At 39.7% G+C, this 16,765-nt stretch overlaps 1 protein-coding gene across 5 annotated transcripts in view; it reads left to right on the top strand.

Annotated features, from left to right (window-relative positions):
- Positions 1 to 16,765, top strand: part of SCEL (sciellin) — a 117,361-nt gene that overhangs the window by 79,852 nt on the left and 20,744 nt on the right. For 4 of the 5 annotated variants that reach the window (XM_069758077.1, XM_069758076.1, XM_069758075.1 and 1 more), the window contains 7 exons: positions 139 to 198; positions 1,068 to 1,124; positions 2,649 to 2,702; positions 5,949 to 5,999; positions 12,142 to 12,726; positions 13,254 to 13,292; positions 15,566 to 15,643. In XM_069758077.1, the coding sequence (XP_069614178.1) occupies positions 139 to 198; positions 1,068 to 1,124; positions 2,649 to 2,702; positions 5,949 to 5,999; positions 12,142 to 12,726; positions 13,254 to 13,292; positions 15,566 to 15,643 (924 nt within the window). The remainder of the gene's footprint in view (positions 1 to 138; positions 199 to 1,067; positions 1,125 to 2,648; positions 2,703 to 5,948; positions 6,000 to 12,141; positions 12,727 to 13,253; positions 13,293 to 15,565; positions 15,644 to 16,765) is intronic. The other variant, XM_069758074.1, reaches the window with a different exon arrangement.

Here is a 16,765-nt window from a genome sequence, read left to right as displayed (position 1 = left end):
TAGACATAAAGCGGAGTTGACAAAGAAACCCTTTGTATGTATAATGTGAGTATGAGTAGACGGACTGTGACCGGTTTTCCTGTCTGCTGAGAGGTTTTACTAAATAGCTAATTTTTGCTGTTTTTATTGATTTAATAGTACTCAAGATGTTGATAACCTCATTGACATCAAACCCACCACAGACAAAGCAAAGAAGAGGTAAAAATAACACCCCAAGCTGATAGAATATGTCTGTACTTACTGAAGCCTTACATGATTGCTGCTCACATTTCTACTGATCATCACTATTGTTAGAGGACAAGATACTTACTATTACAATGTTAGCTACCTAAATGGAGCACAGCTAGGAAAAACATGATACTTTTTAATTTCCTCATGCAAATCTGTGTAGGATAAAAGTGAAGCTCCATGAAAACGGCCTTCTAATGGCTGCATAAAGAAACTATGGCCCGATTCACCATTACATTTGCACCTGTTTTTTGTCTAGTCTTGCGAGTTTTATGCCTTTTGTTTGCACCGGGTTTATTATTCTATTTGTGTCATTGTTGAAGTCTATTTCATATGTGCTCAGTTGTTTTTGTTTCTTTTTCCCTTTTTGTGCAGAATCCAGATGTTTTCATTTAAAAAAAGTCACAATCTGTAGCTTTATTCAAATCTTTTCTAAAAGTTGCATATTTTGTGAGATTTTGCTTAAAAAGTCGCAATAATGGTTAATGACAGGAAAAAAGACTATTGTTTTTACTTTGCGCCAAATTCATGACCCACGTGCACCATTTTAATAGATTTGATGTTCTAAACTTCAGTGAATGCCACAAGACAAAGAAAGAAAAGTGACTTCAAAAAATGCAAATGATGAATCGGGCCTAAATATTTAGTCTTAAGGATGGAGTTAGATCATACAATTGATCATTTTTCACTCCCATTTGTTCACAAGATCTATTTCGTCTTATATTTTTAAATATACATTTCTATTCTTCATATTATACCTATTATTGTAAAGTGAAGTGTAAATATTAAAATTTGAACTTTTAAATTTACGCTTTACATATTGTAACTTTTCTTTTAAGGGAACAGCTGGATGACTTTATCGAAATATCAAATACAGCAAAGAACTTTAAAAAAAAGTAAGTGTTCAAACAATTTCCGAACAGGCGTACTGGTTTACTTATTTCATCTTATGTGTGTTCTACTTTATCAGTGCAAACATGTGAACCTTTATATCCAATTGTGTGCAAAAATGTAGAATATACCAGTGAGAAAAAATTCATATGGCACAAAAACATTATCAAGGTAAAGAACTAGGGTTTAGTGTCCTCACACACAATAGATCAGCACCGCATGATCAAGCGGTGGAGTACTCCAAACACTATAATCAAAAGCAAAAAATGGAGGAGCCGCAAACCAACAATAAATTTAAAAATAATTTATTGAAACAATACACACAACATAATTACCATCAATATATAAATGTGTCAAATAAGGAGGAATAATTATGGAGAGCAATAAATCGATCCAGCATATAGAACAGCACTCAATGTGCCATACACCTATATGATCAATCTCAGAGTACCATATATAGTGAAGGGTACGATAGCCAAAGTACAAAGTGAGACAAGAGAGATAGGTCATGTATAATATTGCTTACCCTTGATGAGGGAGGTGAAATACTAGCCCACCAGCACTGCCCCGACACGCATTTCACATGTAGCTTGCTCAAGGGGGAGAATCCAAAGAGAGGCAACCATGTGCCGCCCGTTTGTCACATCAGTATCACACGTACCGGCACCTGGCAATCAGCAGTACTGTTTGCACTGTTTCCCAGCGCCGGGTGCTGAAGACAGCTCACATCATTGTCCCTTGCTCGCGCTGTAATCAGTGCTAGCAGGGGCCAATGTTGAGAGTTGAGTTCAACTGTTAACAGCGAGAGCAGGTAGCGGCTGCGGTATTCATCAGTCGCTGCCTGCGCAATAAATAATAAAAAAAATAACTCGGGGTTCCCATGCATTTTTGATAACCAGACAGGTAAAACTGACAGCTGCAATCCTCACCTGTCAGCTTTAGCAAGACTGGTTATCAAGAATAGAGGGGTTCCCACGCCATATAAAAAGTTATAAGAATTCATTGTTAATTCATACAGTGACCCCGTAATGTTTTTCCTTTTTTTGGTAAATGACCCCATATGACTGCATCAGTAAAACATAAAATAAATGCTGTTATGGCTCTTAAATTGCAGTCACAAAAAAAAATTCAGGCAGATGTCATTAAAAGGGTTGTCCTGGTTATGACAAAAAGTTGCAGTCACACGCTATCAGTAGTTTCTGTTCTGGGTCTTCAGAACAAGCGGTCACATGACTGTAAGTATGTGATATACATACTCCTGGCCACATTCTGACTAGACATCTGAGCCTTCGCTCAATTCACTTGCATTGAGTGAGGTCGCGCACGCCTAGTCATAATGTGGCGGGATGTATGCATACCGCATGCTTGCAATTTACATGACCGTTCAGCCTCACTGCTGGCACCGGAGAATCATCACTGCACACACTGCTCTCTGTGTCGAAAAAAAAACATCTTGCAGCAGTATTAAGATATAATTTTGAATCATGATGCTCTCAAGATATAGACTGTAAACATTTCTCTACTTACAGGGATGACAACCTTGACAACTTGATTGAAATTAAGAAACCAGATGTCAAAACTAGGTAACTGTTCTTTCTTAGTTTTTTTTTTCAGGCAATTAAGCAAGGACTACACCTGTGGAGAGATGTATCCTATGTGGTACAAAGCAAATATCACGCCAATGGCAACAACTCTGGTTACTGCTTTTCTTTTCTAAAGGGCTTCTAATTGTATGTTCACTCGCTTTTAAGGCTTTTTTTGGAGCAGGTCTGCTCTGAAATATGCCTGAAAAATCACTTTAAAAAATGCTTGTAAGACTGTTCCTTTTTATTTCTATTGAAAAATTTAATTGATATTGATATATTTAGACTTTTGATCATTTTTTTAGTTGATTCAAGTTTCCAAAACTGCCAAACACTTAAAAGAAGTAAGCGGATGATGCTTCAGTCATTTCTCACTTTAAAGCCAATCTATACCATACAACAGAAGACAATGGGAAGACTACAAATACGCCTGGCATTTTATTGAGATTTGTAAGCAATTTTATTTAAGAAAAAAAAATGCCAAATTTCCTAAAGTAGTTTCCGCTCGAAAAACCCGTCAGTTATGAGCACCTAAAAAAAAAATCATGTGAAATGCGCAATCTGATCACTTCCTACAATCAACTACTCATTACTTCCTTTGAACCATTTTGAATTATTTTATACCAAAATCAGGACTGGATGGAAGTAAGACATCTTAGGATATGGTCAGGATACTTTTCAAATGAACAAACAAGACTGTGCTGGGTTAATAGTGGCCAGATCATATCTACCTCAGCCATGTGAGTGATCACACAGAGCTATGAACAGGAGTGGTCTTATAATTTCAATGCTTGTCTGATGGTAGCCATATCATTTCTGGAGTACATTTCTGATGCACAGCAGCTGAAAGGTGCACTAAACATTAATGAATTTAGTGCATCCTTCTCCAGTATACCATGGTTCAAGACTGGCATACAAAACACCAGTCCTAATAAACCGGCTCCTGTACACTAGTGTGAATAATACCTTATCAATAGAGTTGGGCGCTTCGCATTGCACAATCTCACTCCATGGTTCATGTCAGTGCTCTATGTCAATGGACATGACCTGCACAAATCTCCTTACCTTGTAGGATCCCAGGATCAGTATATTACTAGTCGAATTGGCAAGACGTCGCCTATGCGCCACACACCACACAGATTTCGTCAGGCCACCGAATAAAACAGCACATCAGAATCTCAGAGAATTTATGCAGTTCCTATCTACAGCTGAGAGCACTGACCCAGACCACGGTCGCTCATCTCTACTTATCAACATCAGATTTTGAACTAGATTTTGCAGTTGATTATGTCCCTTTAAATGCCAAGGGTTAAATCTGAAATATTTTGTAAGAATACTGAAACAGATACTAATTTCAGAGTATGAGGTACTTCCAAAATTAAGAATATTTTTTTCTTGCAGTATGGAAATGAGAATTTCCAAATGATCATTTTCTTGCACATTTCTTAGGGTATGTTCACACTGATCATTTTTATATGGATTTTTAATCAAATTTGCTCTAAAATCCATATAAAACACTTTAAATATTTTGAATATTCTTTAATATAGATTAAAAACAAGTCCACTTCAAAATTCATGTGAAAACTCACTGTGTACATATAAAAAGTGTGGAATCAGCAAATCAAATGTACACTACATTGAAGGGAATCTCTCAGCAGGATTTCACCACCCCAAACTACTTATCTAGCTTTTTCAAAGACAAATCCAGCAATACCTTTACATGGTCAGTCTGTGCCTCCATTACTGATAGATCATTGTTTAAATTCATATGCCAATATGCAAGGCTAAAGAGTTATTGTAGATCTGAAGCCTCTGTCACTCCAGCTCTATTCTCAGCACCACCTCCTCCTGTTTGACTAATGGCTGATTTGCTTGAAGCCACACAGCTTAGAGGCTGCCTGTCAGCAGAAGGGGCGGAAATAGAACTGGAGTGACAGAGACTCCAGATCTATAAATAGTTATTCAGTCTAATTTGTATATCAATTCAAAAGCTGAATTCTCAGCAATGGAGGAACAAACTGGACATGTAAAGGTATTGCTGAATTTGTCTTTGAATGAGCTACTGTACATGAGCATATAAAGTTTAGGGGTGAAATCCTGCTTACAAATTTCCTTTAACTCTGCAGTCATCTCCTCATATGAACACAAGTCCTATGTATTGTAATTGTATTTTATGTTATTTTGGTAAATTAATTTATTTGTAGAATTGCGTTAATTCAAATATTTTTTTTATTAGAACGGGAAATCTTGATAACCTCATTGATATTACAACTACTACTACTGTAAAGAAAGGGTAGGAGAATCAGCTTGGTGGTCAGATAATAGAATTCATGCAATTGACACTCAACTCCGCAAAAAATTGCAGGGAGGAAGGTATTTCTTCCTAATACATTAGTGTAAAAGCCCCATATTCGTGATAGATAATACGGCTAAATAAAAAAAACAGAAATAAACACTGGAAATAGATCACTCTGTTTGTAATGACTCTATATAATATGAGTTTCACTTTTTGTATTGAAGAACTGAAATAAATTAACTTTTTGATGATATTCTAATTTAGTGAGAAGCACTTGTAGGTGCTCACCTGATGGAGTTGTGTAAGACACAACCACTGTAGAAGCACAAAATGTCAGCTGCTGCAAGCTCACGTGGGATCTAGATGAAAATCGGGCAGGAAAAATGTGTGGCATCTGCGCTGCCGATGAATAGTAGAAGGATCCAGTAGACCGAAGAATCTTCAGTATGGTTCGACTTTGATGACTCTGAAATGCTTTGACAAATAAACCGCATTGAGCATTCTTCGGTCGCCTGTATCCTTCTACTATTCTTCAGCAGCGCAGTTAACTCACGTTATTCATGCTCCATTTTATATGAATTTTAGGTAACAAGTTTCTCCCCTTGCTTTTCCATGGCGGCACTTGCCTGGTCTCTACATTTTTACGTCCAGCAATGACTTTTTTGGCAGCTATAGCCAATCACAGGCTGTAGAAGTCACATGTGTCAACATGTCATCGCTAAAGGCTGGATTCAGAGACCTTCAGGGGACCAAGTAAATGCTGTAACAGAGCATCGTGTAATTGATATGGAGAATGTAATGTGTTAAGGTTTTTTTGAGCATCAACTTTATACCGAAAGTTTTGCTGCTGAGGATTTTACCCTCAGATTTTGTTTCATTTGGCTATGAAAAATTCTCCCTTAATGTCAGATCTATTTATGATTCTTTTATTCTATATTTTTATCTTTAAGAAGTCAAGATCTGGATGACCTCGTTTCCATTGGTGGAGATATAAATAAAGGGTAAGAATTGTAATGGAATTGCAATGAAATACTATATGACATTGTGGTATAGCATGCAACCATTGGTAATTCATTCATTACTCCATATTCTTGAAGTCTAGTTTTTGACATAATTGCTGGCTACACTGTCATGTTTGGTGAGTCTAAGTGATTCATTTTTAGACACTGGATGACCTCGTGCTAATTTAAACCCAATGTATCCACATAGTGATTGGATTTTTAATTCGCCATCAAGTGGTCAATTTAAGTTGCCAATATATGTCATCTAAATTGATATAAAGGTAAACTAAAAGATTAATGCATTCCCTATTGCTGGAATATAAAGGGTAACATTTCTCCTTGTGGAGAGTGACAAGCCAGGCCAGGCATGTCCGAGTGAGGAGACTTATACGCCGTGCATGCTCCTCTGGGAAATTAAATATACAAATTGCCCCTTCAGAGAGGAAGAGGACTTAAAGAGAATCTGTTACCTCAAATTGGCAGGCTATGTAAATGCCCTGTGTCTTGTCCGATGGGCGGTGTTTCCTCTTCTTTCATTCGCCCCCTCCTTCCCCGCTATCCGCAATATTTTCTTGAATTTGAGTAGGTTTTTTCCGTAGTTCACGCGTGCGCAATGCAATCTTTCCTCGCGCACGCGCAGTATGCTTTGCCCAACCGTGGGCAAAGCCGAAAAGCATTACTGTGCATGCGCCGGCGCACTATGTCCTGGAACATAGCAAAATACTTCCAGGACATAGTGCAAGAGCGCATGCGCAGTAATGCTTTTCGGCTTTGCCTGCAGTTGGGCAAAGCATACTGCGCTTGCGCGAGGCAAGATTGCATTGCGCACACATGAACTACGGAGGAAACCTACTCAAATTCTAGAAAATATTGCGGACAGCGGGGAAGGAAGGGGTGAATGAAAGAAGAGGAAACACCGCCCATCGGACCGGACACAGGGCATTTACATAGCCCGCCAATTTGAGGTGACAGATTCCCTTTAAACCAAATTTGGCAAGTGGCAAGGCTCGATATTGACTTTTATGATTGCTACTTCCAACAATTGGCACTAGAGTTAAAGTCCTCTTCCTCTCTGAAGAGGCTATTGCTGGAATTGTTGACATATCACTAAGCAATCACTTTCTCATAGTTAGGGTGCCGTTGCTGAAATTTTGATGGTTCTTCATTGATTTTCCTTGTGATTTCTCCACAAATAGGGGGAGCTAAGAACTACATAATTATTTGCTTATCATTTATGGTATAGGGTACGTTATCCTGTATATATACTTAGAACATGTTTACACTATATACAGTATATATTTGTATTCACAAGACATCATGGTCATCCCCCTATTGGACTTTCTATAGAAATAAATCAGATTGCTTATTTCTTTAGAAACTTTAAATCAGGAATATGATTTCTTGATATAGGAAACAGCTTAGTTTCTGAAATAAAATAATGGACAATATGGAACACATTCTCTGACAGTGATCCATGGAAGCTTTGTTCTGAACTTTAATCCTCATCTACTTTGCATTATGTTAAAAAATGGAGCATCATATTAATTAATATTTTACTACTATGTATAGTACAGTGGAAATTGTGTCCTTGAAGTACATGGGAATAATTAACAAGCATCAGAAAACACAAGGGATGAGCACTTGTGACTAATTTCAGCTGCACGAAAATGATGCTTGCTAAATTTAGACTCTGAATGTGGACAATTACTGCCATTCACATTCAGGATGCTTTGTCATGCTCTATACCAATTATTAGGCATGTCAGAGAGGGATATTCATTATTACATGCATTCGGGAGCGGAAACAACACTCAAAATGAAATTGTATGTAAGTCGAATGTTTTTGTTCCACAGCTATATACTATCAAAACAGTATTCAATAAACAGTATTTCAGAGTATTATATTTAAAAACAATTCACAGGTTAGGTGACCGATACTAGATGAATGGTGGCTTGGTGGCTGAGACCCCTGCCAGAATGAGTAACTTGTGTTCCCTGGTCGTGCATGCACACTGACATTCCATGCATAGGCTTACACACATGCACACATATAACCACATATCCAAGTTATTTCCACTTCCTGCCGACTTCAACTCAAAAATATTTCACGAATCCTTTCATTCCTCAACCAAGAATCAGCAAAACCCCTAGTCCATGCTCTCATCATCTCTCGCCTTGACTACTGCAACCTCCTGCTCTGTGGCCTCCCCTCTAACACTCTCGCACCCCTCCAATCTATTCTAAACTCTGCTGCCCGACTAATCCACCTGTCCCCCCGCTATTCCCCGGCCTCTCCCCTCTGTCTATCCCTTCACTGGCTCCTCATTGCCCAGAGACTCCGGTACAAAACCCTAACCATGACGTACAAAGCCATCCACAACCTGTCTCCTCCATACATCTGTAACCTCGTCTCCCGGTACTTACGCAACCTCCGATCTTCACAAGATCTCCTTCTCTACTCCCCTCTTATCTCCTCTTCCCACAATCGTATACAAGATTTCTCTCGCGTATCACCCCTACTCTGGAACCCTCTACCACAACACATCAGACTCTCCCCTACCATCGAAACCTTCAAAAAGAACCTGAAGACCCACCTCTTCCGACAAGCCTACAACCTGCAGTAGCCACCGATCGACCAAACCGCTGCATGACCAGCTCTATCCTCGCCTACTGTATTCTCACCCATCCCTTGTAGATTGTGAGCCTTCACGGGCAGGGTCCTCACGCCTCCTGTACCAGTTATGACTTGTATTGTTTAAGATTATTGTACTTGTTTTTATTATGTATACCCCTCCTCACATGTAAAGCGCCATGGAATAAATGGCGCTATAACAATAAATAATAATAATGCACAACCGCCGCTTCATTCAAACAGGGGGCACAATGGTACACTGGTGGTGAGTAAAGGTTTCATGGCCTGAAACCCCCATTGATCTTGAATCTGTCACTAATCCTGTGAATATATGACTATTTCGATAAGTGGACTACTTTTTTAATGAATACATTTATTTTCTAAAAAACAAAGAGGGGTAGCCACCCACTCTAATAGACACAATCGGGTCAGAAAAAAATGCTAGTCCGCCTATAAAGATATAGCATAGTACGGAATAACCGTGCTGCCTTATTGTTCAAAAGGTACGCTTATGTCCACAAAAAGGAAATATATACATGTGACTATTGCTTATAAAAATGTCACTTCCCAAAAGAAGCGTAACCTGAACCAAATATATGTATATTTACATCGGCGTGTAACACAGCCCCGCAGGTATCCCGATCACTCCCCTGATGAGTCCAGGGTAGGAGGAAACGCGTTGGGAGACGCTACCTTATATGAGGAGGCCGAGTACCCACAACGCTTGCATAGGAGATGGGTGAGATCGTTCCACTCTGACATATTAAGTCTAACAGCCTGCATCGATCATGGGTTTACAGGTCATGTTTTAATTGAAACAGTGCATGATCTTATACACCTGGACACCCACCTCTGGGATAAGAGGAGCATATGAATGTCCTATTAAAGGTGTACTCTATGTATTTAGCACGTTTCAATATGACATCATTATATCGGTCTCTTGATTGCTATGAATATACGCCGATGTGAATATACATATATTTGGTTCAGGTTACGCTTCTTTTGGGAAGTGACATTTTTATAAGCAATAGTCACATGTATATATTTCCTTTTTGTGGACATAAGCGTACCTTTTGAACAATAAGGCAGCACGGTTATTCCGTACTATGCTATATCTTTATAGGCGGACTAGCATTTTTTTCTGACCCGATTGTGTCTATTAGAGTGGGTGGCTACCCCTCTTTGTTTTTTAGCATTTCTTTTTTGTATGTGTCACGTGGTGATGGTATCACAATAGTTTGTCTTTTTTAAGTCTTCAGATTAAAAGTTATGTTTTAAGTCCAATTGCTTTTCATATACAACTTTACTATTGGATTATATCCTGCTATACATATACATTTATTTTCCTCCAAAAATTCCTTAGAGAAATGCTATAATAGGATCTTTACTAAGTACAGAATTTCTGGTTGTTACATAAATATAAATACTGAACAAATGCATAAAAAGTATTACATTATTAAAAATGACTTTAATTTTATATCAAAAATGTGTAATTTATACAGATCCAGGATCCTTTAAAAAAAAAAAGCCCCAAATGAATCTTAATGGATAATCACATGAATAGCTTTTGCACGCAACAGAGCCTTATGCATTTAGACTGCACAGCTCTGCACCTACGTGAATGCTTTAGTGGACTGTGTCTATCGAGCTATTCTCTCCTTCAAGCAATGCTTCTTCTCTCAGGGCCCAATAGAGAAATCCTCTGCATGCCTCTCTATTAAAACAGAGGCATGCAGTGGGGCAGCAAAAAATGAATGCACCTTTGTGGTGACATTATTAAAGAACTATAATGTAGAAAAGCACATGAGCCTTTGAAGGGTTGTCTCAACATGGGATAGGTGATAAGGTGTTGATCGCTGTAGGCTCCATTGCAGGAAACTCCACGATCAAGAGAACGGGGCTTTGAAGAGCCCTGTTTGAATAAAGTGATGGCATTGGCCACACGTACCAGTCCATTGAAAAGTCTATGTACTCTACTGTTTCCGACAGTTTCATACATAATAAATAATTAATAGAGTGGTGGCTCACATTTGAGGCCTTGCTGTATTCAAACGGTGTACTTTAGAGCCTTATTGTTGAAATTGGGGAAGCCTCAGTGGTGGAACACCCAGTGACCAGCAAGTTATGACCAATTCTGTGGATAGTGAATGTTTACTGACATCTGCCATAAGGGACAGCAAAGAGACCCACAATATTAGAGAAAACTAATGCTGCTAAAATTGGCCTGGTTGGCTGACTTTTCTCTCATGCCCAACGTTACTAAATGAATATGTCTTTGAGGGTATTATTGTTGCATAGTTTGGTGACAGAAGAAACTTGTGGGAGTAGATAATATGGGGTAATTCAACTTTAATCTACACAGAACATGAAGTACATACATCAGCTTCTTAATACAGCATAACAGGATGTCTAAAGGACCTTTTACCAGAGAGAAAGTGAAACCAAAGTACAAAAAGTATATGCATTACATTAAACTAAGCATATAACAGTAACAACATCACCATCTACTGTCAGAAAAGTGTAAACTCTTCCTGCACACAATTCTGTATCTGTTGCATATCTGCCAACAGTTATAGTATGTGATGTCTTACAATGTAAATCCAGGAAAAAGATGTGCACACTGTCACTAGGTTGGTGCAGGCATGAACAAAATAGTCCAAGTATAGGAAAAATCAGCCGCACTCAAATGGTTGAAAGTTCAGCAAACTGTGTAGTTTCTTTATTAACACAAGCAATAAACATCACCAGGTGCTACATCACCCACCAGGCGGACGTGCTTCCACACAACTCCACCAGAGCTGCCCTATGGGAACTCGGCTCTTTCTCCTCTCCTCTACCTCTTTGGCATAAGTGAGGTTTTGATTAAGACCCGCTGGGGTCGAAACGTTACTCGAATTGAATAGTCCGCCACCCATTTACCTCCTAAAAAAGCACCTGGTGATGTTTATTGTTTGTGTTAATAAAGAAACTACACAGTTTGCTGAACTTTCAACCATTTGAGTGCGGCTGATTTTTCCTATACATGTCTTACAATGTGGCAGCGTGTCTCTATAGAATAACGATCATCATGTAGTCCAATGTTCCCCAACTCCAGTCCTCAAGAGCCACCAACAGATCTTGTTTTCAGGATTTCCTTATTACTCCTGAGGTTATAATTCCATCAACTGTGCAATACTAAGGAAATCCTGAAAACATGATGTGTTTGTGGTTCTTGAGGACTGGAGTTGGGGATCACTGATGTAGTCTATTAATTGCAGCGATACAGGAATGTAGCAAAGGTTCTCATTTTTACCCAATGCCTTCATTTTTGTTTTAAGTGCAATATTTAGCAGTGGAAGTATTTAAATGATCATTTTCTAGAAATTTTCTCTCTCTGCAGAAATTGCATTTTGCATCTGAATGATCATCCTGAAATGTCATTATAAACAATGGTTGATTACAACATGAAGTAAGTAATCTGGAGTGCAATACAAGAGTGTAATCAAATTATTATTTTCTTTTATCATATTAGCAAAACCAAACCTGCTAGTACTAATCTTACAAATCAAAGTTCAACCACAACTACCACCTACAATGTCAGGGAAGAAACCAATGATCTGCCAAACAGACGTTCAACCACTACTACCACCTACAATGTTAAAGAAGAAGCCGGTGATGGGCCAAAAAGAAGTTCCACCACTACTACCACCTACAATGTCAGGGAAGAAACCAATGATCTGCCAAACAGACGTTCGACCACTACTACCACCTACAATGTTAAAGAAGAAGCCGGTGATGGGCCAAAAAGAAGTTCCACCACAACTGCCACCTACAATGTAAAGGAAGAAAGCAATAATGCACCAAACACACGTTCCTCCACAACAACCAGCTACAATATTATGGAAGGACCCAACGATGTACCTAGCAGACGTTCAACCACTACTTCTAAAGTTACTGATTACCAGGATGTGCCAAACAGACGGTCAACCACCTCTTCATCCTACAAAGTCACTGATGATACCTATGATGTTCCATCTCGCCGTACAACTACTTCTTACAGAGACAACACTGATGGACCAAATTCTCGTTCCAATGTGACTGTTACTCATGAGACAAGGTAAATTAATAACAAAAAGACATTCCTTAAAAACAACTTTTAGCCACTTTATAAATTACAATTATTGTAAAGGGGTTGTCCTTGACATGTCTAAAACTAGGGAAGAAGTGTAACATACAGACTCCTAATGGTGAGTAATATCACATGCCTGGCAGTTGTCAAGTGGTCGGTCATATGCTAATATGTAATTTGAATATTTGTTAGCACATGCTATCTCTATATCTATATTAAGACCATTGAGATAAGTGGAAGTGAAGAGAAGTGGTTGGCACAGAGATCACAAGTATGAAAATTGCATATAAGCAGTCAAGTAAGTTAGAAAGAGTAGAATCCTAACAGTGAGTTTATTGCACATTGTTAGGATTCAGCATGCTACAGTCCCTCCCTGGTTTTAGACATGGCTCAGGTAACCCCTTTAAAAATAATATTCACAGTTTACTTTCAGTATTTAATTTAAATAATTATAATTACAAATATTGTTGTATTTGGGAATGTTTTCAAAATTAGCACATGGATTTGTCTTTCAGTTATTCATCTCTTCCGAATTCATCTTATGGAGATGTAAGGTACTGAAATATTACATTTATAGTATACCTATTTTCTAAATACTTTTATTCATTAGTGAAGTAATCACTATATACCCCACTAATGAGTACATGTATTCACATATTTCTTTATCAGTTATACAATTGTTTCTAAACAGCAAGAGGATGTCACTTGTTAATAAAAAAAATGTCAATTAAGCCTAGATGGGAGGTTTGCCTCAATAGAGCCCAATGACAAAGCTATTCTATGTGCATGAAGCCTGATACTGCAACTTACCAAGAAACATTTCCATATACTGTATGATTATCTGAGCACTAGATGGTGGCCCGATTCTAACGCATCAGGTATTCTAGAATATGCATGTCCACGTAGTATATTGCACAGTCCACGTAGTATATTGCCCAGCCACGTAGTATATTGCCCAGCCACATAGTATATTGCCCAGCCACATAGTATATTACCCAGTAACGCAGTATATTGCCCAGCCACGTAGTATATTGCCCAGCCACGTAGTATATTGCTAAACCATGTAGTATATTGCCCAACCACGTAGTATATTGCGCAGCCACGTAGTATATTGTCCAATCACATAATATATTGCCCAGCCACGGAGTATATTGCCCAGTCACATAGTATATTGCCCAGTCACGTAGTATATTGCCCAGCCACATAATATATTGCCCAGCCACGTAGTATATTGCCCAGCCAGGTAGTATATTGTCCAGTCACATAGTATATTGCCCAGTGACGTAGTATATTGCCCAGCCACGTAGTATATTGCCCAGCCACGTAGTATATTGTCCAGTCACGTAGTATATTGCCCAGTGACGTAGTATATTGCCCAGCCACGTAGTATATTGCTCAGTGACGTAGTATATTGCCCAGCCACGTAGTATATTGCCCAGTGACGTAGTATATTGCCCAGTGACGTAGTATACAGCACAGAGCCACGTAGTATATTGCCCAGCCACATAGTATATTGCCCAGTTACATAGTATATTGACCAGTGACGTAGTATACAGCACAGAGCCACGTAGTATATTGCACAGCGGCGTAGTATACAGCACAGAGCCATGTAGTATATTGCCCAGCCACGTATATCTCAGGTTAAAAAATAAAAAATAAACATATACTCACCTTCCGAGGGAGCCCTTGTAGTCATGTCGCCTGTGTGCGGTGCACTCAGCAGCTTCCGATCCCAGGGTTGGCAGCGCAGGACCCGTGATGACGTCGCGGTCCGGTCACATGACTGTGACGTCATGGCAGGTCCTTCTCGCGCAGGCACGCAGGACCTGTGATGAGGTCACGGTCACATGACCGTGACGTCATGGCAGGTCCTTGTCGCATACCATCCTTGCCACCGGAACCTGTCGCTTGCATGGAGTGGTTACCGGAGCGTCGGGAGCAGCGGGAAAGGCGGCTGAAGGTGAGTATATAATGATTTATTATTTTTTTTATTATTTTTAACATTAGATCCTTTTACTATTGACGCTGCATAGGCAGCATCAATAGTAAAAAGTTGGGGACACACAGGGTTAATAGCGGCGGTAATGGAGTGAGTTACCCGCGGCATAACGGGGTCTGTTACCGCTGGCATTAACCCTGTGTGAGCGGTGACTGTGGGGAGTATGGAGCGGGCACCGGGCACTGACTGCAGGGGAGTAGGGAGGGATTAATCGGACTGTGGCCGTCGCTGATTGGTCGCGGCAGCCATCACAGGCAGCTGGCGAGACCAATCAGCAACTTGGATTCCATGACAGATAGAGGCCGCGACCAATTAATATCCGTGACAGAAAGAAGGACAGACAGAAGGACAGACAGAAAGACGGAAGTGATCCTTAGACAATTATATAGTAGATAAGTATTAACTTACATTCTATTCAGATCAGTGGAGTAATTAATGCAAATACAAAAGATATACATAACATATAGAACATTGCTCCCCATTCAGAAACCCCCATTTAATCTATATTACACAAAACACAGGGAGTTACAATTGACATATTAGATGCAGGTTTGCAATCATAGGTACATATCTCATGTACACAGCCAATGAAGCTGCTTTAGGACTAACTGAGCCCATCCTCCTGATTGCTATTGTCTAATGGATGGATGCATTTTGTACAGGTCACATGAAAAGGACTGCAATATAATTTTACTATCAAGACCCCTCTCCTATTGAGAACCCCCGTCTGTAGTTATAGTCTAAGTTTTACTGCAACTTTTTTAGACCCTAATTTACTAGAATCAGTAATAGCATTGACATATAGTAAAAATGAATCCTTTCTTTTAGCCGGAACGCCTCCTCGAATTCATATGGACCAAACATTGTATCCAATTCAATTAAAACCGTTTACTCTACATCTGATCGGTAAGTATCAGCAGCGCACGGACACTTGTGGACACTTACAGCTGACTGGACTTATCTCCAAGCATTATGATCAAAGTTTAAGTGGATTTTGCATATTATCCCAGGTGACTGATAGGCCTGTCATTGTGCATAGATTGGCACTGTCAGTATTAGCTTACCTTAAAGAAGCACAATTTTTTCCTATTAACATATTGCAATCACCAGATTATCAATTGCTCATTTTGTTTTTCTACTCAGTAAATTTTTATTTTTTTCTTTGCTCTTTGTAGAAACAGGAAGTCTCTTGTCCCCTGCATTTATCATTCCCCTCTTCCACTCCTGACCCAGCAGCTCCCTCCTCCCCCCTGCCAGGGACTTTTGCAGTTACTCATGCAGGGAAAATTGACCTCCTGTTTCTACATAGATTAAGATTTGTGAACCCAAACAGGAAATTTTGTCATACGTACCGAACACCTACTATCCGGGCATCGACACTGAACATGGACTTCACCAGGACATCCGTGTTACTGTTTGGGTTCGACCCCTCGAACACCGGGTGTTCGCCGCGCTGTCATGTTCATGACAGCGTGGCAAACAATGCTTCTGATTGCCAGTAAAATCATTAATGCTGGTCAAACGACCACGGCTCCCACACTATCAAACGACAACGTGAGCAAGCAGCTGTGATCGGAGATATAAAATTCACCTCCAGTCACCGGTGTGAGATGATGGGGCTACTGCTCCCATCAGCCGACGGTCTGCTGATGCTATGAGCCGCCACCTGCACTGTTAATAAATAAGTAAAAAAAAAAACGGCGTGGGTTCCCCTGTATTTTTGATAACCAGACAGGTAAAACTCACAGCTGGGGTCTGCAACCCTCAGCTATCAGCTTTAGTAAGGCTGGTTATCAAGAATATAGAGTTCCCCATGCCGTATTTTTTAATTTTTAAAATAATTTAAAAACGATGTGGGGGTCTCCCCCATTTTGACAACCAGCCTTGCTAAAGCAAACAGCTGGGGGCTGGTATTATCAGGCTGGTAAGGAGCCATAGATATTGCCCACCCCACCAGCAGCTGCTCAGAATTCTGGCGCTTTGCCCGGCTCGTTCCACTTGCCCTAGAGCAGTGGCAAGTGGGATTCA

Source organism: Ranitomeya imitator, chromosome 3, assembly GCF_032444005.1.
Source record: "Ranitomeya imitator isolate aRanImi1 chromosome 3, aRanImi1.pri, whole genome shotgun sequence".
Classification (NCBI taxonomy): domain Eukaryota; kingdom Metazoa; phylum Chordata; class Amphibia; order Anura; family Dendrobatidae; genus Ranitomeya; species Ranitomeya imitator.
Note: the sequence above shows the minus strand (reverse complement) of the source record. Positions and strands in the feature narration are given on the sequence as shown.